Source organism: Ahaetulla prasina, chromosome 1 (assembly GCF_028640845.1).
Source record: "Ahaetulla prasina isolate Xishuangbanna chromosome 1, ASM2864084v1, whole genome shotgun sequence".
NCBI classification, from domain to species: Eukaryota; Metazoa; Chordata; class Lepidosauria; order Squamata; family Colubridae; genus Ahaetulla; species Ahaetulla prasina.
Genome location: NC_080539.1, coordinates 21546171 through 21567260, shown reverse-complemented (window position 1 = coordinate 21567260; position 21090 = coordinate 21546171). Strand labels below are relative to the sequence as shown.

The window sequence follows — 21090 nt, the reverse complement described above, 5'->3', positions numbered from 1 at the left end:
AAGGAATTTGTCTCTGGTGCAGAAGCTCTTAGTGTACCTGCAAACCAACAGAATAATGAGAGTAATAATACCAATAAGATATTAGTATTATTGGTATTGGTAATAAACATAAATGATAATACTACAGCCATACTATATGGGTAAATAAACATAGACATAAGACAGTAATGTGAGAATTAGGTGTTTAGCAGAATGATGCCACAAGAGGAAAAAAACCTGTTCCTGTGTCTAGTTGTTTGGGTCTGAAATGCCTTCTAGCACCATAGCAAGAGAAGTAGTTGAAACAGTTTAAGTCCAGGATGTGAGGGGCTTACAGATATTTTAGCCCTCCTTCTGAATCACGCGATATACAGGTCTTCTATGGAGGGCAGGCTGGCTGCATTTGTTCTTTTTGCAGTCTTAGCTATCCATTGGAATTTGTACCTGTCTTATTTGGTTGCTGTACAAAACCAGACAGTTGTAGAAGTACAAATGACAGACTCAATAATTCCTCTGTAAAATTGCACTAGCAGCTCCTGGAGCAATCTGAACTTTCTGAGTTCAGGGAGAATATTCTTTGTTTATGCCTTTTTATGATGGTTCTAATATTAGGTGTCCATTTCAAGTCCTGGGAGATTATAGAACCCAAAACTTGAAGGACTCTATTGCTGATAATCTGCTGTCAAATATAGTAAAAGGTGGTAAAATCCCATCTATATGCAGACTCGTCACTGTCTTGAATGAATCCAGTGACCGTTGAATCATCTGCAAACTTCAGTACTTTTAAAAGAAGGTTCCCTTGAGGTGCATTCATTGGTATATAGGGGCGCCTGTGCTAATTGCCCGGGTGTTAGATAGCAATAGCACTTAGACTTATATACCACTTCATAGTGCTTTTACAGACCTCTGTAAGCGGTTTACAGAGTCAACAATAATCTGGGTCCTCGTTCTACCTACCTCAGCAGGATGGAAGGCTGAGTCAACCTTGAGCCTGGTGAAATTCAATCAGTCAAATTATAGGCAGCCGGCAGGCAGCAGAAGTAGCCTGCAGTACTGCACTCTAACCACTGCGCCACCGTGGTGATGCAATTTTCCCTAGCTTCACCTGTTGCTTTCTATTTGTCAAAAAGCCAATGATCCACCTACCATGTTTCCCCAAAAATAAGGCCCTGTCTTATATTTTTTTGAACTCTGAAATAAGCACTTGGCCTTATTGCCTTGTGCTCAAAAACCCGATTGGGCTTATTATCAGGGGATGTCTTATTTGGGGGGGGGGGGGAACAGGATACAAGTAGGAAATAAAATGAATTACTCCTCAAAGTCCATTTTTTCAGATACGAATTTTAATGCTTCTCCTTCCTTAGATCCTTAAAAAAGCTGCATTTACACCAGTTTTCCTAAGTATCTGCCGTGTATCTTTCCTACCGTGAATAGCCCCTCAAAATAACCCCTCAAAACAGCCTGATTTTGAAATAAGGAGCCTTCTACAGATGATTTGACCACACAACTTCAGCTCCAAATGAGCAAAGCATCTTTGCCACTTTGGATTGGAGTACTGCAAATATCTATTAATGACCCATCCATGGGTTTTTCAAACTAGATTCCTTTTTTGGCAAGAACCAAGAAAATATGCTACAGTTTTCCATTTCTTTCTCTAGCTTGTCTCAAGACTGAACGAGACTAAAAATCTTTATTTTGCACAGCGCAGAGAGGTTTAGCTGAAGAAGCCATGGATGGCTCATTAACAACCCCACCTGATCATTGAATACTCAGCAAATATTTACCAGTCTGGTTATCTATATCTTAGCTTGTTATGCAAACACAACCTGTATTTTATACACTTGCTTTCTCCTACATGAGTATTTAGACTAGGGATAAGGAATCTGAGACTCCCCAGATGTTACTCAATTTCATCGTTCATTTTTATTTTTTAAGATCAGCAGGTTTGACATTTTGATCCACTGCTTTTAAATTCAGTGTTGAACAGAACTGCTTCCTGTGTTCAGAGTTTTACCTTTTCTGGCTGTACTCACTTGGCTTGTATCAGGGGTCTCCAACCTTGGCAACTTTAAGCCTGGCGGACTTCGACTCCCAGCAAAGCTGGCTGGGGAATTCAGTCCTCCAGGCTTAAAGTTGCCAGGGTTGGAGACCCCTGGTTTATATGGCTTTCCCTCTCACTTCTGTGCGACTCTAGGCAACTGAACAATAATAATAAAGACACAAAATATAAAACAAAAATAAAAGAGAAAAAGACATAGCAGCCAGGAGATGAGCTTTAACCCATCTCCAGGATCCCAGGCTCAAGCACAAAACCAACTTCTCAAGGCCTGCCAAAAAGCTAACTGGGACAGGGACAATCTAATCTCAGGCGAAATGATATTCCAAAGGTCGGGGGACCATGGTAGGTTTTCCTTCTGGGCCCTATCAGCTGATGGTCCCCAAAACATGCCCTTTCTCATAAGCCACTTTGGATGTGATTTCCACAACACTGAAAGATTAATAATAAAAATAAGTAATGTAAGAGTGATAATACTGATCAGAATAGAGCACAAATAGAAAAAACGCGGTGGCTAAGATGCTGAGCTTGTCGATCGAAAGGTCGGCAGTTCAGCGGTTCGAATCCCTAGTGCCACGTAACAGGATGAGCTCCCGTTACTTGTCCCAACTTCTGCCAACCTAGCAGTTCGAAAGCACATAAAAAATGCAAGTAGAAAAATAGGGACCACCTTTGGTGGGAAGGGAACAGCGTTCTGTGCGCCTTTGGCATTTAGTCATGCTGGCCACATGACCACAGAGATGTCTTCAGACAGCGCTGGCTCTTTGGCTTTGAAATGGAGATGAGCACCGCCATCTAGAGTCGGGAATGACTAGCACATATTTGCGAGGGGAAGCTTTACCTTTACCGATAAGAATAGAGCACAAATTGGAAAAAAAAGATAGAAAGAAACAGCATCATCAGAGCTCTGGCCACATAAAGAATGCATGTGCTGGCTTGGGTGCATTGATGCATTTACTTTTAATTTTGTGCTTTTTTTAAAAAAGCCCAGTGTGTTGTATATTCTTGCAGAAGTCTGTGATCTGGAGATATAACTAGGTCATCCATGGGTTGCTAATAATAGAAGGGCAGCCTCAAGATCTCCCATTCTCTCCTGGTGGGGTTCTCAGTCTGTAAAGGAGAATTGGACAGGATACTCTTGCAGATGGAAGGTGCCTTCAATGGATTGTTCTTAAACAGTTGTGAGATGGTGTACTAAGACCTGGTGGGGATGAAGCTGTTTAAATGCTAAGGAAAATAGTTATATAAATTCTTACGTTATTAACCAAAATGAAGTCACCATTGTGCCTATTAGCGCTATTTCAGATTTCTCTTAAACTCAGGATAATTGTCTTAAATACTTAAAAACTGGGTAACGAAGGCACATAGGAATTTGGAACTTTTAAACACATTCCCTCTTTTATGCTCAATGTCTTGTTTTAATTAAGAAATGATAAAACAAGGAGTTGACTAACTTCTGGAGGGAAATTAGTTTCTCTGATGACTGCAAAGAGGATTTTCCTTTTGCCTCTTAAAAGCTGCATAAACAGAGGGATGGAATCAAGATCACATGAAATGTTAATGCCACTTTATAATGCCTTGGTAAGGCCACACTTGGACTACTGCATTCAATTTTTGTTGTCACAGTGTAAAAAAGGTGTGGAGACTCTAGAAAGAGTGCAGAGAAGAGCAACAAAGACAATTAGGAGACTCAAGGATAAAATATATGAAGAACAGTTGCAGGAACTGGATATGTCTAGTCTTATGAAAAGAAGACCTGGGGTGACATGATAGCATGTTCTGATATCTCAGGGGTGGCCACAAAGAAGAGGGAGTCAAGCTATTCTCCAAAGCACCTGAAGGCAGGTCAAGAAGCAATGGGTGGAAACTAATCAAAGAGAGAAGCAACTTAGAACTAAGGAGAAATTTCCTGACAGTTAGAACAATTAATCAATGGAACGACTTGCCTCCAGAAGTTATGAATGCTCCAACACTGGAAGTTTTTAAAAAGAGATCAGAGAACCATTTGTCTGAAGGTGGTGTAGGGTTTCCTGCCTAAGCAGGGGGTTGGACTAGAAGACCTCCAAGGTCCTTTCCAACTTTGTTAAATTATTAAAGGCTGCTATTTCAACAAACTGAACTTGCAGTTGAATGCCTCCCAGGAGCAGTACTTAAAGGCACAAGAAGAGACAGATGGCCAACCTTCTACAACTAGAGAGGATATTCTGAAGGTTTTTCTGCAGATCTTCAGAGAAGCTGATCTTCAGAAGCATTTGCCCCTCTCCTAGTATTTTTGATTATATAGGAAGAGGCATTTGTGAATATGAGTTTTTAATAGTTTCAGTTACATTGTTTATTCTTGCTGAGTACCATGTATTCTGAACTCCAATGATTTGCAGGAACTTTTAAATTGGTTGCTATATGCAGGGGTCTCCAACCTTGGTCCCTTTAAGACTTGTGGACTTCAACTCCCAGAGTCCCTCAGCCAGCAAAGCTCAGGGCCATCATAGAATTGAACTCAGGGCCATAATAAAATTACACTAACCTGCATAGAGAAGAACAGTTCCTTCTGACATGTTACTGTAACTCACCCGACATGGACTTCTTACAGAAACTGTTCAAATGATTTTAAGGAAAGTAATATTCAGGCATAGCCTTAGGATCTTTGATACTACAATTGGGAATTTGAATCTTCACCCACCTGCATCTTTGACTCATGTTTCACACCTGTCGTCCTAAATAGCCCATGGACTGTATGTAAAAGTCCTGAGTTCACAGATGGATGCTAGGACAGCACAAGCCAGATAGATCTTGTTATTCTAATATTTCCATCCATTTCAGTGATATGCGCAAAGTGGAAAATTCTGATGAATGAATGATGCCACTATTAATTGAGTGGGTGGAGGAAGGAGCCAGTTGGGTTTTTCTATCCACAGCCATTGGAAAATGGGAGGCACTTGGTAATTAAGGATTATAGACAGGGTCTGCTTCCATTGAACTTTCAGTCTTTTAAAAGCAAGCACTGAGCTATATCTTGTTTAAAGGAAGATTTGAATGCTGCTTAGGCATATTGCCAATTTGGAAAATGACCAAAATAATTCAAATGCACTACCCCCTCCAATACACACTGCTTATGTCTGGTTTTTTTTTTTTATTCCTGTCTACAAAACTTCGTTATATTTGGATATATTTTGCTTTTTTAATGTTTAGCAGATTTTCTTTGTAAAAATAAAACATGGAAGAGGGGAAAAAAGTCTTGCACGTTGCGTTCAGGAACTGTTTGTGCTTTGGATGGAATTGGTCCATCAACTTTCAAGAGCAGGATATATATAAAATATTGTTTGATATCCTCGTTGTAAGAGTTTGCCGCTAAAAAACGTTGCCATGTTATCTTAAATTTGCAGTGAGTTTAATGAGGCAAAACACATTATATTGCATCCAGTTTTGGTCGCCACGATGTAAAAAAGATGTTGAGACTCTAGAAAGAGTGCAGAGAAGAGCAACAAAGATGATTAGGGGACTGAAGGCTAAAACATATGAAGAATGGTTGAAGATGGTGTAGGGTTTCCTGCCTGGCCAGGGGGTTGGACTAGAAGGCCTCCAAGGTCCCTTCCAATTCTGTTGTTGTTATGTTGAATCACATTAGTGGAGTACTTATAGCACCAGGTCCTGGTTCTGCCCAGAAAATCCACAGAAAAGAAGCAAGTGGGGCAGATTCTCTCTGCATGGGGATCCAGAAAAAACTTCTGCTGCATAGAGGAAATAAAATCAGTCCATATAAGCCAGCTCAGTGACTCATGCATGACACCAACTTCTGAACCATGATTTACAAATCATGATACTTGGTTAATAGCAGTAGCACTTAGACTTATGTACCGCTTCACAGTACTTTTACAGCACTCTCTAAGCAGTTTACAGGGTCAGCCTATTGCCCCCAACAATTTGGGTCCTCATTTTACCCACCTTGAAAGGATGGAAGGCTGAGTCAACCTTGAGCCTGGTGAGCTTCGAACTACCAAATTGCAGGTAGCTGGCAGTCAGCAGAAGTAGACTGCAGTGCTGCACTCTAACCACTGTGCAACCTCAGCTCTCTAATGCAATCCACATGGTACCAAATCTATACTTAGATTTTAGTCCCAAAGTTGCTTTTTCAAAAGGCAAATGGACTTTGGTTTTCCTTGAAGACCTTTCGGTTCTCAGACATTTCGCTCTGAAGAAGCTTCTTGGATAAGAAGCGAAACGTCTTCAAGGAAAAGCAAAGAAATCCAGTTGCCTTTTGAAAAAAAGCCCCTTTGGGACAACCATGACCCAGATGACTGAGAATCTCCATAGACCAGAGGTGGTGTTCAGCAGGTTCTGACCAGTTCTGGAGAACCAATAGCGGAAATTTTGAGTAGTTCGGAGAACCGGTAAATACCACATCTGACTGGCCCCACCCCCATCTATTCTCTGCCTCCCGAGTCCCAACTGATCGGGAGGAAATGGAGATTTTGCAGTAACCTTCCCCTGGAGTGGGGAGGGAATGGAGATTTTACAGTATCCTTCCCCTGCCACACCCACCAAGCCATGCCCACCAAGCCACGCCCACAGAACCGGTAGTAAAAAAATTTGAATCCCACCACTGCCATAGACCCTTAGATTTTAGGCTCATGAAAGCAAAGTATGATCTCTTTGTTGGTCCAGTATCCAGACAAGCAGTTCACTTCTCTTTTGTATTCTTTTTGAAATTATTGTGATTGTGAAGGAAAGGGACCCATTTGTGAGGTGTGACTGAGGACAGAAGCAGGGACAAACTAAAAGAGCAGATGTTTGAAATTCTAAATAGCTACAAAACTAGTAGAAGGCAAGTAAAATAGAGCTGCAGCTGTTGATTATATTCATTGGTTCATCTTGTTGTAAGTTTTTATGGAGTAATTCACTTGAGTCAAGCCACCAGTTTGTGGCTTAGAAAATCAATTCTCAAAAGGTTGTTCAACAGTTGATCATTTCTCCTCTCTTCAGGTAACATTACCACAAGAATCCGAGCTACAGAAGTTGGTTCTGATGAAGCTATCAAATCCATTCTGGAGCAAGCAAAAAGGGAGCTGCAGGTACAGAAAACAGGTAGGAGAACTTTGCTGTGCTGGTCTTTGAAGTTCAGGTTAACATGGAAACAGTAGTGAGTGCTTTTGAGAAAGCAAATGACCTTGGAACGTGGTTTACTTCAGTAAATTCCATTGCTAAAGGCTTACGGCTTAAAGAGTGTTGGGCCCTTCTTTATCTCAAGAAAATGTTGTGTGTTATGATACCCCAAACAGGATGAATTTAAGGATGAATTGTATTAATACAAAACCATCCGTAACAGGCAAATTTTGTGGATATTTCTAAAGTGTGAAGTTCTCCCCAAAACATTTTCCTTCTGAAGTGGTGGGGCAGTCTGGATTGGGAAGTTTGCACACTCCCCCAAGATTTGGGTAGGGTAGAAGCTACAATAAGTAAGAATGTGTGGACATTTAAACTCAAAACGTACTATTACACCATATAGAAAATACTGGCAAGGGTGGCTAAAACAGTCCTAAATGTACAGGGAAATGAAGTAGGATAGAAAATTGCCATCACGGTGGGCAGGAGAACAAATTATAATGATAATAATAATAATAAAATTAATGTAGCCAAGACGCAGATCCAGTGAGCAGAAGAGATGGGGTAAAACAGATTGGTCCAGATTAGAAATATGCAATGAAAAGAAAGATGTGCTGAAAGCATTTATATACTGAATGGATGTGCTGGAAACGTCAGTAAGAGCATTTTTCCTTTTTCTTTGTGGCCTACATCTGACTCATGAATATTCTCCTGATCTTATAGCTTGTGATGTGGATGACATCACAATAAGTATCCAAGTATACACCTGCTTACTGACTTAGTAACAAACTGTTTCAGAATCAAGGAATGTTGTTTTTCTCTTTTATATTAATTGGCACAATTGCAAGTGAGAAATGAATGTGATCATCGGCGGTTGATAAGCTATATCCCATTCTATGAAGGAGGCGGTTTGTTTTTGGATAGATTGGAATGTGTGCTTTGTTTTGTTTTTTTCACTTTGTTTTAGTATTGTAGTGCTTTTTGTTTTTATGAGGATTTTTTTTTCATTTTCTTGGGCAATAAATATTTACATTTAATAATATTTGATGTTTATTGAGGCATGAAAATGTGCCTTTCCTGGTAAATTTCAGGATTCTAATAAAGATTTTGTTGTGGAGGAGTTTTCACCCTTGTTATTTTTCAGGATCTTTATAAGGCCATCTCGTAAATGCGTTGGGGTTTTTTTAAAAAAAAAATTCTGAACCAGTAAGCTTTATTAGTAAAGAATACATTTCACACAGATCTCTCTATTGGAGCATGAGGGATGATGGAAAGAAGAGCTTATAACTGAAGCTTGGAGGAATGAGTGCTGTGATCTACTGTATCTCATCAGCCATTGTTTTCTTATTCTCGCAGCTGAGCCGGCTCAGCCACCTTCCACGTCAACCAGCAGCAGTTCCGACGATGCTATTCGCTCCATTTTGCAACAGGCTCGGCGAGAGATGGAAGCCCAGCAGGCTGCCCTTGAACCTGCCTTAAAAGCCACCCCTCTGTCCCAAGCCGAAATGTCCATCTTGTCCTCAAAACTGATCCCCACGCCTGCCGTTTCTTCAGTTTCTAGTTACTCTCCCCTGGCTCTGTCCTTGAAGAAGCACTCATCCTCTGCGGATTCCTCTGTGTCTTCCCTACAGACTGTCCCCGGGCTCAAGAAGGAAGCCCAAGAGGCCTCCCTTCTAGACCTCCACGGGATGCCTGACTCGGCACAAGGCGTACTGAGGCACGTTAAAAATGAACTGGGACGCAGTGGGGTGTGGAAGGACCATTGGTGGAATACTGTGCAACCTGACAGAAGGAACACAGCTCCTCCGGAAGATCCCAAAATGGAGGAAAGCACCAGTGGGAAAGAGAAGGCCAGCAACCAAGCTCGTTCAGACCGTAACCAGCAACTCCAAGGGCCCTCCTCCTCCTCGGAATATTGGAAAGAGTGGCCCAATGCAGAATCTCCCTATTCTCAGAGCTCTGAACTGAGTGTGACAGGGGCAAGTCGCAGTGAGACACCCCAGAACAGCCCCCTTCCTTCTTCCCCCATTGTTCCTTTATCAAAGCCATCTAAGCCTTCCGTTCCCCCATTGACCCCTGAGCAGTATGAGATTTACATGTACCAAGAAGTGGATACGATAGATCTAACCCGTCAGGTCAAAGAGAAGCTAGCAAAAAACGGCATCTGCCAAAGGATATTTGGGGAAAAGGTAAGGCTCTCAAGTGGAATATTTTGGTGGTTTCTGTATCAGTCATCAGCATCTGACAGCGGTGGGTTAAGATTGACATAAAAGGGGAAATGGCTAATTTATACAGGTAGTCCTCGACTTACAACCCCAATGGTGCCCAACATTCCTGTTGCTAAATGAGGCATTTATTAACTTGAGTTTTGCCCCATTTTATGACCTTTCGTGCCGCAGTTGTTAAGTGAACCACTGTAGTTATCAACTTAGTAAAATGGTTGCTGAGTGAGCCTGGCGTCCCCCTTGACTTTGCTTGTCAGAAGGTTGTAAAAGGGGATGATACATGACCCCAGGGCACTCCAGCCGTCATAAATATGAATCAATTATGAAGCGCCTTAATATTGTTCACGTGACATGCAAGTATGAAAAGTGCTCATACTTCACTTTTTTCAGTGCTGTTGTAACTTCGAATGGTCACTAAACGAACCATTGCAAGTCGAGGATTACCTGTATTTCTTAATTAGAATAAATGAGTAATCATCCTTTAAGACCTGGGGAAGCTTGGAGTTGTTTTTTTAAAAGAAGCAGATTAAAGGCAGATACAGTGTTTTAGGTATCCAGATTCAAGGCTATTAGTATTATTCTTCCTACCACCACTCAAGCAGTACCAGTGGTAGGTTTCAAAATTTTTTACTACCGGTTCTGTGGGCGTGGCTTGGTGGGTGTGGCATGGCTTGGTGGGCGTGGCAGGGGAAGGATACTGTAAAATCTCCATTCCCACCCCTCTCCAGGGGAAGGATACTGCAAAATCCCCATTCCCTCCCGATCAGCTGGAGCTTGGGAGGCAGAGAATAGATGGGGGTGGGGCCAGTCAGAATTTTTAGTACCAGTTCTCCAAACTACTCAAAATTTCCACTACTGGTTCTCCAGTACTGGTCAGAACCTGCTGAAACCCACCTCTGAGCAGTACCCACAATTCCATGTGCTTACATGCCTGCAGATCAGAATAGACAGAAATAGATGGGACTTGTTTTACCAATGGTTAGTTAAGAGAATCATAGATTAGAATCTAAAAAGATCCAAAAGATAAGAACTTTTGCATTGAAAATTTTGTAAGATAGATAAACTATTTGTATTACTATTTTGTGATTATTACTGATACTATGTTTATTATAATTAATAAGGTTGATTAATATGGCATTTCTTCTTAAAATTAATTCTGTCCAGATTACATGCTTTTCAGGTAGATAGGGAATGTTTATGTGATATTAAAAAATGTATTAATAAAACATATTAAAAAAAATAGATGGGGTTATCACATCTTGAAGGTCCTTTTAGAAGAAGGAATTTGTTACACCATCTTGCATTTTTGCACAAGAAGCAAAACCTGCTGAGATTCCTTCTGCAGAGCTATGAAAGATGGGGGAGTCCTACCACTTAAGCATATGGCCACTCTGATGAGCAGGCTAGTATGGAATTGTGGGGATTATCACAGGATAGAGCAGTGTTTCTCAACCTCATGAATTGGGTAAAGACCAGCGTAATCAAACAACTGATTTTTTTCCCATTGTAATGAGGCTAATTGTGCTTCTTCCGTGGTCATTTCCTGCTAGGTGCTGGGTCTTTCCCAGGGCAGCGTCAGCGACATGCTGTCTCGGCCAAAGCCATGGAGCAAATTGACACAGAAGGGGCGTGAGCCATTCATTCGTATGCAGCTGTGGCTAAATGGCGAACTCGGACAGGGAGTCTTGCCATCTCAAGGGCAACCCCAAGGCCAAGGTAAAGGAACAAACTACTGGGCTTCAGATCACACCATGTTCTCCTTGATTTTATAAAAAACCTTTGATTTAGAGTACTGTTTCTCAACCTCAACTATTTTAAGCTGTGAGGACTTCAACTGACTGAGGAATTGTGGGAGTCCACCCATCTTAAACTTGATTTAGAGCAGGGGTCCCCAACCTTGACAACTTTAAGCCTGGTGGACTTCAACTCCCAGCATTCTGGGAGTTGAAGTCCTCCAGGCTTAAAGTTGCCAAGGTTGGGGACCCCTGATTTAGAGGATCAGTTTCTCCCCAGCCTGTACTTTAAGTCCTAGACTTCTCAATTCCTTACACAGAGCAAGCAATTCTTTTTTTCCCAGGGCGGGGGGGGGGAGGGGGGATGAGGACAAGGGTGTGTGGAACGCATAAATGGGGTTAAAACAGCTTAAGGTTTTGTGAACCCCATAAACTTATCACGTAAGCATTTTATCATTTATTTATTATTTATTTGCTTAATATGTATCTTGCCAATAAGCATTCATGAATCACAGCCTGCTAAGGTAACACAAACTATTGCTGTTGTTGTAAAGCACCGACACAGCTGCCACATTGGGAGTTATGGATATCGGTTGCATCAGACATTGGAAAGGGCTGTGATTATCCCAGTTGATTTTTATTTGAATCCACCGTATCCCAAAACAGGCAAAGGTTGATCTGTCTCTAGAAACGACGTTAAGCCAGGAGGTGTTTCCCCTTAAAATACTTAAAAATACAAAGCAGGCTTCTCGGGGAAGTTCTGAAAGATTTCGGGAGAGATGAAAGTAGCTTACATTCAGAAAACTCTTAAGGTTGCATTCTTCTTTATTGTGCTTCTCAACGCTGGGACTTCTTGGTAACTTTAAATCTTGCTGGGAACTCAGGTCGCAACACTGCCCCTCCCCCAATCTTTTCCCTTTTTTTCCAACCTGCAAAGTGAATCTTTGGTGTTTGTTAAATAATAATAATAAATAATGAATTAGGCTGTGGGAGGCCTTGCTTTTAATGAAGGAAGTTCTTTAATTAAGAACTAACATAAAGTGGCTCGACTCTCCTTCTTTCCCAAATAGATCCCTGTATATCTAAGGAGAGAACTTAAGAGATCTTAAGGAGAGATCTAAGAACTAAGGAGAAATTTCCTGATAGTTAGAACAATTAATAAGTGGAACGACTTGCCTGCAGAAGTTGTGAATGCTCCAACACTGGAAATTTTTAAGAAAATGTTGGATAACCATCTGACTGAGATGGTGTAGGGTTTCCTGCCTGGGCAGGGGGTTGGACTAGAAAACCTCCAAGGTCCCTTCCAACTCTGTTGTTATATTATATTATATTATATCTGTATAAGAAGACTTTTGTCAGGTGCTCAAAATTGATGTGATTTTAATTTGGATCTGATTTCATTTGGATCTGTTGTGATTAAGTCAGAAATCTACGGTCACATTTCCAGTAACATCATGAAGAATAAATAGATACACCCTAGAGATTATTTTGCAGACCATCCTCATCCAAAGCCACATTATCTCTCTTTTGCCAAAATAGGGGAATCTGTGTTTGTGTGTGTGCGCGTGTGCTTAAAGAGGCCTTGAGGTAACCATTACTGTAAAGTATCCGGTTGCCTAAAATCCTTACATTTGTACATGAAACTAAGAAACCTATATTCTATGCTATTACATAGCATCCAGAGACATGTGAGTTTACATAGTGCGAGTGTGAGAAACTGGACAACAACAAAGGAACAAAGAAACAGGGGTGTTGGGGCTACCTAGAGTTCCTTAGCCACAGTTTGTCCACAACTGTCATGAGTATATCCAAACCTTGGAAAAATCAGCAAAGAGCTGTGCATAGACTCAATCCTGCCTCTTTGCTTCATTGTAAAGAGGGAAGCACAGGAGGTTGTCACCTGAACTAGACCAATAAGATAGGAAATCTGGGTAGATCCAAATTTAATGTTCGGTTGGGAATTAACTAGATTTCCATTGTTACCAACATCCCATCAGTCACAGCCATTTTAGTCAACAATCACGGGAATGAGAACTTGCAGTCTGGCTAATCTGAAGCACCAGAGATTTGCCACTCCTGATATTTTAAAAAAAATGGAGACCAGGTGGTTTTACTATGGGGCTTTGCTTTGATCAGCAGTTTACTGGGACTTGCTTTGCTTTCAAATTGCATCTTCTCTCATATCTCTTTCTTATCACACTTCCTTTTCTTTCTCCAGTCCTCCACTCTGTATCATCACTGCAAGACTCTCTTCAGCAGGGATGTGTAAGCTCAGGTAATCAGCTGCTTCATTATGAAATCTGTTGCTTTGTTGTGCTACTTGTTTCTCTTTCTAACGGAACAGGTGTGTACCTGTGATGGTGGTGGGTGAACTTCTATTTATTTCTGATGTGTTAGAAAGCTGCCTTTTTTTCCCTGGAATTATTTTAAATCCCCAGGTTTAAGTCTTTGCCCTTTTCTTGTTATACAGCTTGTTTTCCAGTGCCTAAATCATAGAAAAGAGTAATACGATGTAGGCGGAAGGGGAAGAACCATAGTGTGACTTGCTACAATATTTAAAAATTCTCAAAACATTTTTATAAATTTTAAAAAAAATTTAAAATTCTACAGACAGTTTCTAGAATAACACTGTAAGACTCCTAAGGGTGTTTATGAGGTATTTGGGACACCAAATAAAGAGGTAGCTATGTAGCCAGAAGGGAAAAAAATGTGATTTTTTTAAAAAAAATCCTCATTTTTTGTTTTCTATGGAGTTTACATATTGATTCCCTTCTGATTTCTTACGCTTCAACAACTTTTGTACTGTGTATCTTTCCTTTCTTAGCCTCCAAATTATTAGAATTCAACTTTTCTGGTTTTATCATAGATTTATTAAACTGAGCTTATAAGGTTTCCAGCAAAATTAATTGGAAGAGTCATTGCAACAAAAGCGAATGTTTTATAGATGTGTGCTCAACAGCATTTATTTAAGACGTTGATGAGTTCCTCTTCAATTCAAAAATTTTCAAAATGGTATATAACAACCAGAAAAGGATATCCATTGTAGGCTGCAATTTTATTCATATATTCCTATCTAATCTAGATTTTGCTACCTTTCACGTTGCTGTGGAAAATAAATAGGAGCATGGGGCAGTGTTGGAAGCCCTTAGTCCCTCTTTTCAAACAAATATCCCACTAACTTTCGTGAACTAAAAAAAAAAAATGGGAAAAAAATTGAAGTTTTCGTAGTAAAAAGACAAAACGCTGAAGGACAGTGGTGCAGAGGGGAAGGGAACAGCAAGGTCAGAATGAGACATTTAGTAGAAAAGTGGCTTTACTTCTTATGATCAGCTGAACTTTGCTGATGGCCTTGCTTGGATAGAGTTGCAACTGAAGAAAATTCTCTGCAGCATCCAACAGCCAGAGTCTCCTTGCCAAGAAGTTCTACTGGGAGGCAAAAAGAGCAGCCGCCTCCAGACTCGGAGATGAGTGCAAAATCTGCTTCTCTGCAGGCTCAAGACAACTGTTGATTGGAAACAAGTGTTCCTTTTGATAGGGAGGGAAGAAACAGTCTCTTGGCAATTGCTGCTACACATCCTTTGATGAATGCAGCCAAAGCTGCCTTTCTCTTCCATAGTGTTCCAAAAGATGAGATTACGTATACCTCCATCTTTTGATTAGAAGCACTCAAAGGCACCTGGGTGGCCATTGTGAGAGCAGGGTTTCCTGGACTGTCCCTTAACTCAGCTGAATGCTGTAATGAGATTTTGTAAAGCATGTTTTAAGACTTGTTTATTTATCAAGCCATAGAGTCAGAACTCAAGTGTTTGCTATATGTGACACCATAACAAACACCAATATCAGTTACCAAATACAACCAGAAATATCAAAAATAAGTAACCCATATGAGCCGGTTTTTAAAAGCTGAAATATTTTGGATCTTGAGTTTTTGTGTAAGCTAAACTTGTTCTAAATTTGAATTAATTAAACTGCTAGGCTCGCATAACATGCTTGGCCCAAACAAATAACATCCTGTGGCTCAGTGGTGTGTGTCTACCGGTTCACCCCGGTTTGGACGAGCCAGTAGCGGCGATGGTGAGCTGAGAGTGAACCAGTTCGCTCCGACCGTCAACTGGACTCTCCTGCCCGCCCCTGCATTATACCTACCTATATTTGTTTGTTTTTAGCCCAGGTGATAGGCGCTGCAGAGCAGATTGCCGGGCCTCAGCTGTTCTGAAATGCAATGTGTTTGTGCAGAGTGCAAGTTTGCACAAAGCATGTGTGCAAAGCAAACCGGTTGTAACACCGGTTGAAACCCACCACTGCTGTGGCTTACCTCTATGGCCTGCTTCAACGACATATAAGACAGTCATTGGATTCTCACTCTATGCTGAACCACAGACTGCCCAACTATATTGTATCTATTCTAGACTAGCCCGGTAGATGAACTCAGCCATCAAAAGTAATCTTTAATGTCATAGTTCTCTCTCATATTTTAGCAAGCATAGTGGAAAGCAGGCTGATGGTAGAGTAGACCAATGCATGCCTGAAAATTGAAATCACCAGCTACATCTGGTAGAGAGAGAGAGACACGTGACCTGGGCCTGGCCCACAAAATCAATGGCAACCTCAAATACTGCTTATTTTTACTTCCAAATTATTTTTCACTCTGTGGGATGGAGGGATTACCTAATTTGATTTCATGGAGAGGAAGGAAGGGGAGTGGGGGAGGGAGATCTATCTATCTATCTATCTATCTATCTATCTATCTATCTATCTATCTATCTATCTATCTATCTATTCTATCTATCTTTCTATCACTGTGCCTATGGGCTTCAACACTGGAAATAGCCTAGCTCCCTCATCTCTGCTCTTTCTGATGGGGTGTAAGTGCAAACCCATTGTCGAGGAGTGTTATCAATAAGGGTTTCCCTGGGTTTGAATCAGATCTCTTCATCCCTGGATACGGTTCGGGGCATCTGATGAGACTTGCAAATGCTTATATTGCTTCCTGGGTATCATTTATCATTTCAGGCTTTGTGGTGCTTAGAATTGTGTAATTGTCAAGGGAAGGGGTTGGAGAATCTAATTAAAGAGATTTTAAAATTAAAATCACCTGTGAGATCATTTGTACTGCACAATTTGGACACGGCCTCTTCTGGTGATTAATTGAACCCCTCTAATATCACAGGGAAGAGGGTCAGGTGGCAAGGTCATTGGCTGCCACTGGCTGGATTGTTCAGTTTCTGGCAAAGGACTAAAGGGAAAAGAAATGCCCAACCAAGGAAGCAGACAGCTGGAAGGGGGAGAGATGGAGAGGAATTTGGGAGAGCAAATAGTGCAGATCCGTGCAGGAAGGCGAATGGAAAGGAGAAGGCAAATGATACGATTAGGTCAGAAAGAAAGAGGAGGCAAATGGCCAAGACCTCTAAAGACAAGAAACCACAGATTTGATTTTAAGTAACTGACTAAATTACTGACTGCAAGCTTGTAGTCACTTCTTATAATGCATTTAAGCCACAAATGTTGTAAAGAAAAGGTTCTTACTCCAAAAAAAACATTTATTTGGGGAATGGTAGTTCATCCAACAGTTATTCTGTTAACTCTGGGCCCAGGAGGCCTATCTTCCCTTTCCCACATAGCCTGGTGGAGGCCTTTGCTTCTCCACTGGTTGCTTTGTAGACCTTGTAGACTGTGAAATCCTCTCCCACAAGACTTGTACAAGACACAGAATGTCAAAATCCTTTGCCTATGAAACGACTGTCTTATGTATGAAGGTTGAAGTATGATTGGTCCTAGCAAATGCATGATTTAAGGTAGGGGCATGCAATCTTTTGGGGCCTGAAGGACGTACTCGGGCACACGGTTACATTAGCCTTGGTTGTATAAAAGAACTTCTTGCTGTAGGGACTGTAAGGTGTTTCTCTGTGAATAAGCAGTGGCACTGGGAGCTGATGTTGAAAAGTAGATTTTGATGCTGCTTCTTGGATAGGGCCTTGTGAAATGGATTCTATTCTAGTGTAGCAATAGCACTTAGACTTATATACCGCTTCCCAGTGCTTTACAGCCCTCTCTAAGCAGTTTACAGAGTCAGCCTATTGCCCCCAACAATCTGGGTCCTCATTTTACCCACCTCAGAAGGATGGAAGGTTGAGTCAACCTTGAGCCTCCTATACGGCATTCTCGCCATTGTGCCATCGCAGCTCTTTCATGTAATAAAATATGACACAGAAGTCAGCAAGATTTAAGAGAAATTAAGAGAAACAAAAGCAATATACATTTTTAAAGAAGTGAAGAAAAGTAGTAAGTGAAAAGGTGCAAAGAAAGAAACATGAAGCAAAAAGTTATAAAGAAGCGGCTTCCAAATTTCTTAACAACATTGCAGCACATATTAGCTGTTTAATAAAACAGCTAAAGGGGTTTTTCTAAGTCAGTTGACCATGCTTCCTGGGAATACTGCAAGTTGAGGTCCAGCTTACCTTAGTGAGCAATAGGCTGAAGAAAACTGCTTTGGCTAAATAATAGCACAAGGGGTTTTTTTTCATGCAGAAGAAATCTAAGAAAACTGCTGTCGTGCGTGTGATCTATACTTCCTCAAATGTACATAATAGTTTTCCAAGCATATGTAAAGATTGGATAAAACACAAATGCATGACGTAGTAGATTTTTGCTGAGAGAGCAAGGTTCAAATTCCTTTTCCCTTGGTGATTTTGATCAAGTCTACCTCTTAGCCCAATTTCACAGGAGGATTATAAGTAGAAAAGAAGGGAAGGACTTAAAACAGTGCTCTGGGGGGAAAAAGACTGCATAGTTGCAGATGTTATTTGACACAAATGTCATAATCTCTTACTGGCTAGTATTGATTGTACTGTGTGGGAATTCGTATCTGGGTAACTACAAGTTCCTGCTCTGCTTTGAGGGACCGTAATCTGATTGAGAAATTGATTTAAGAGTATTTGAAATCATTAAAAGTTAGACATTTTTTCCTGTCATTTACACTGAATAGAAATTAGCCACCCTCTCAATTCAAAGCAAGATTTTTAATGACAAATATTATCTTGGGTGAAACATTCCCTTCTGTATAAGTAAGAAAGGAGAATAATTTTTCAAATGCCCTCTTGCAAAGCAAAGTATATTTCTGTGTTATAAAACATTGCTTTTCTCATAAGCGGTTTGTGCAGATCTAATTGTGCAATGGATCAAGTTAGAACTATTTAATTAACTAACTGAATAATGAATTAATAAAATAGGTTTTATTCTATTTAACCTATTAGTGAACCCTCTATACCAGGGGTCTACAACCTTGGCAACTTTAAGCCTGGCAGACTTCAACTCCCAGAATTCCCCAGCCAGCAAAGCTTCAGAATTCTGGGAGTTGAAGTCTGCCAGGCTTAAAGTTGGCAAGGTTGGAGACCCCTGCTCTATACTATTTCTGAGTCTATGAAGTGTTTTGGCTTCAGGTCTGCTGAATTTTAGCTGTTGTGGACAGTGAAGGACCATCCCATCCCCTGCTGACTTTCAAGATTGGGTAGACTCCATTGCCTGAATATTTTCTCCTTCTCTAAGGTAGATGTGCCAGACGGTGGTTGATCTGGATGAAAAATGAGCTCTTAGTAAAAAGAGATATATGGTTTGTCATCTGTAGTTTTTTTAGTAACCAGACCAACTTAGAACATTTTCACATAGGGGGTTTTTGTTTTGTTTGTTCTGTATATAAGCTCTGCAAGGGGACATGGTAGCTCAGTGCCTAAGACGTTGAGCTTGTCAGTCAAAACTCGGTATGCCTAGTTTAATGAAAAGAAGGACTAGGGGAGACATGATAGCAGTGTTCCAATATCTCAGGGGTTGCCACAAAGAAGAGGGAGTCAAGCTATTCTCCAAAGCACCTGAGGGTAGGACAAGAAGCAATGGATGGAAACTAATCAAGGAGAGAAGCAACCTAGAACTAAGGAGAAATTTCCTGACAGTTAGAACAATTAATCAGTGGAACAACTTGCCTGCAGAAGTTGTGAATGCTCCAACACTGGAAATTTTTAAGAAAATGTTGGATAGCCATTTGTCTGAAATGGTGTAGGGTTTCCTGCCTGGGCAGGGGGTTAAACTAGAAGACCTCCAAGGTCCCTTCCAACTCTGATATTACTATTATTATTATTATTATTATTATTATTATTATTATTATTATTATTATTATTAAAGGTCAGCAGTTCAGCGGTTCAAACCCTTAGTGCCACATAACGGGGTGAGCTCCCGTTACTTGTCCCCACTTCTGCCAACCTAGCAGTTCAAAAGCACGTAAAAAATGCAAGAAAAATAAGGACCACCTTTGGTGGGAAAGGAACAGCATTCCGTGCGCCTTTGGCGTTTAGTGACCATGGAGATGTCTTCTGACAGAGCTGGCTCTTTGGCTTTGAAATGGAGATGAGCACCGCCCCCTAGAGTTGGGAACGACTAGCACGTATGTGCAAAGGGAACCTTTACCTTTATAAGCTCTGCATCCCTCTAACTTGGCACACTTGGAAGCCATTTGTTTCTAGCACTGGTTTAGTATAGCTAAAACACATAAAAAGACCATCTTTTCAGTGCTTTGGCTAGAAATAACTTTAGTGTCTAAAGTAGATGATTTGATATTTTTGGCACAAGCCTACTGGTCAGCACTAGTTTTAAAAAAGCAGAAAGGGAAAATGATTACAATTATTTTAAAGCTACAATGTGAGGCATTGGGAAGTGGAAATGGTGTGAAAATGGCCTTACGCTCTCAGTTGACTAGTAATAATCAAGTCCCTTCAATATATAAACATCACATATGGATATATAAATAATAAAGGAATAAATAAATCCTACTGTTTCAGAGCACTAATGTAACCCAGGGTCAGGAATTCAGTTTTCTTACAAATTTGCTTTGAGTGTCCCTCACCACAAAGCAATTTTATGTCTATGTCCTGGAAAATAAAGGATTTAGAGATGGAGCGGTATAGAGCTCCCATCAGAGTAATCCATCAAAGTTGGTGGCTGTTGAAATTAAATGAGGAAGTGAACAGAGTAAGCCGTGTGGATGACTAGTGGGGGGGAGAAAACCAGAAGCATTTCAGCATTAGGCCCTTCAGAACTACTTAACGTATTATTATTATTATTATTATTATTATTATTATTATTATTATTATTATTATTATTATTATGGCGAAGAGGGGCAATCAGAGCTGCACCATTTCAAAGCAGAAACTATAGAGCTGTTGGTCCAACAAAGTACAGCACACTAAAAAACCTGTGCCATATAAATGAGGGCTATTTTCATTGTAACATCTATATAAGTCTGAATAACTTCTTGCTGGCAATCCTTATGATTTATATTGATATATTGACCATCATTTGTGTTGTAAATGTTGTACCTTGATGAACGTATCTTTTCTTTTATGTACACTGAGAGCATATGCACCAAGACAAATTCCTTGTGTGTCCAATCACACTTGGCCAATAAAAATTCTATTCTATTCTTGTCGTGTCCCACTCCTCCGCTGACGGCCGGGTCAGGGAAATCCGAATCAGGCTTGCCTCTACAGCTCTGCCCAAAGTCCTAGCAAAGTCCTCAGAGCAGGCAGGAGACCAGTAAGTGACTTCAGCAAGATAAGTTCAGCTTTTGCCTGACTCAGAGACTGCCAGAAAGTAGATCCTTTATATAGGCCATGGGGTGTGGCTCCATGACTCAGCACTCATTAAGGCCTGCCCCTCCCTTCCCTCTGTTGCCTCTGCCTATCCAATCTTCTGATGCGAGGGTCACACCAATCAGCAGCTGTTGGGAATAAACCCTCCTCAGGCTCACATGCTGTGGAGGAGGGGGAGGGGTCTAGCTGCTCCGTTTGCCTGGGCATGGAGTCAGGGCTGGGGCAGGGAGATGCTCCTTCTTCTGCAGTTTGTCTGGGCATGGAGCCAGGACTGGGACCGGGAGGCATACATTCCTCAGTGTTCGGGAGCAGGTAAGAAGGCCCCGGCTGCTCTGAGGGCGGGCAAGACACAACAATTC

General features: G+C 41.0%; 1 protein-coding gene across 9 annotated transcripts in view; it reads left to right on the top strand.

The window, feature by feature from the left end:
* The window catches only part of CUX1 (cut like homeobox 1), a 374189-nt gene that overhangs the window by 256210 nt on the left and 96889 nt on the right, over window positions 1-21090 (top strand). For 6 of the 9 annotated variants that reach the window (XR_009152844.1, XR_009152843.1, XM_058164375.1 and 3 more), the window contains 4 exons: window positions 7016-7117; window positions 8492-9324; window positions 10911-11076; window positions 13312-13368. The exons of 1 other annotated variant lie outside the window; for it this stretch is intronic. Coding sequence is in view for 6 of the 8 variants with exons in the window: in XM_058164375.1 (XP_058020358.1) it covers window positions 7016-7117; window positions 8492-9324; window positions 10911-11076; window positions 13312-13368 (1158 nt within the window). In the remaining 2 variants the exon portion in view is untranslated. The remainder of the gene's footprint in view (window positions 1-7015; window positions 7118-8491; window positions 9325-10910; window positions 11077-13311; window positions 13369-21090) is intronic. 2 more of the 9 variants (XM_058164381.1, XM_058164376.1) reach the window with 1 other exon arrangement.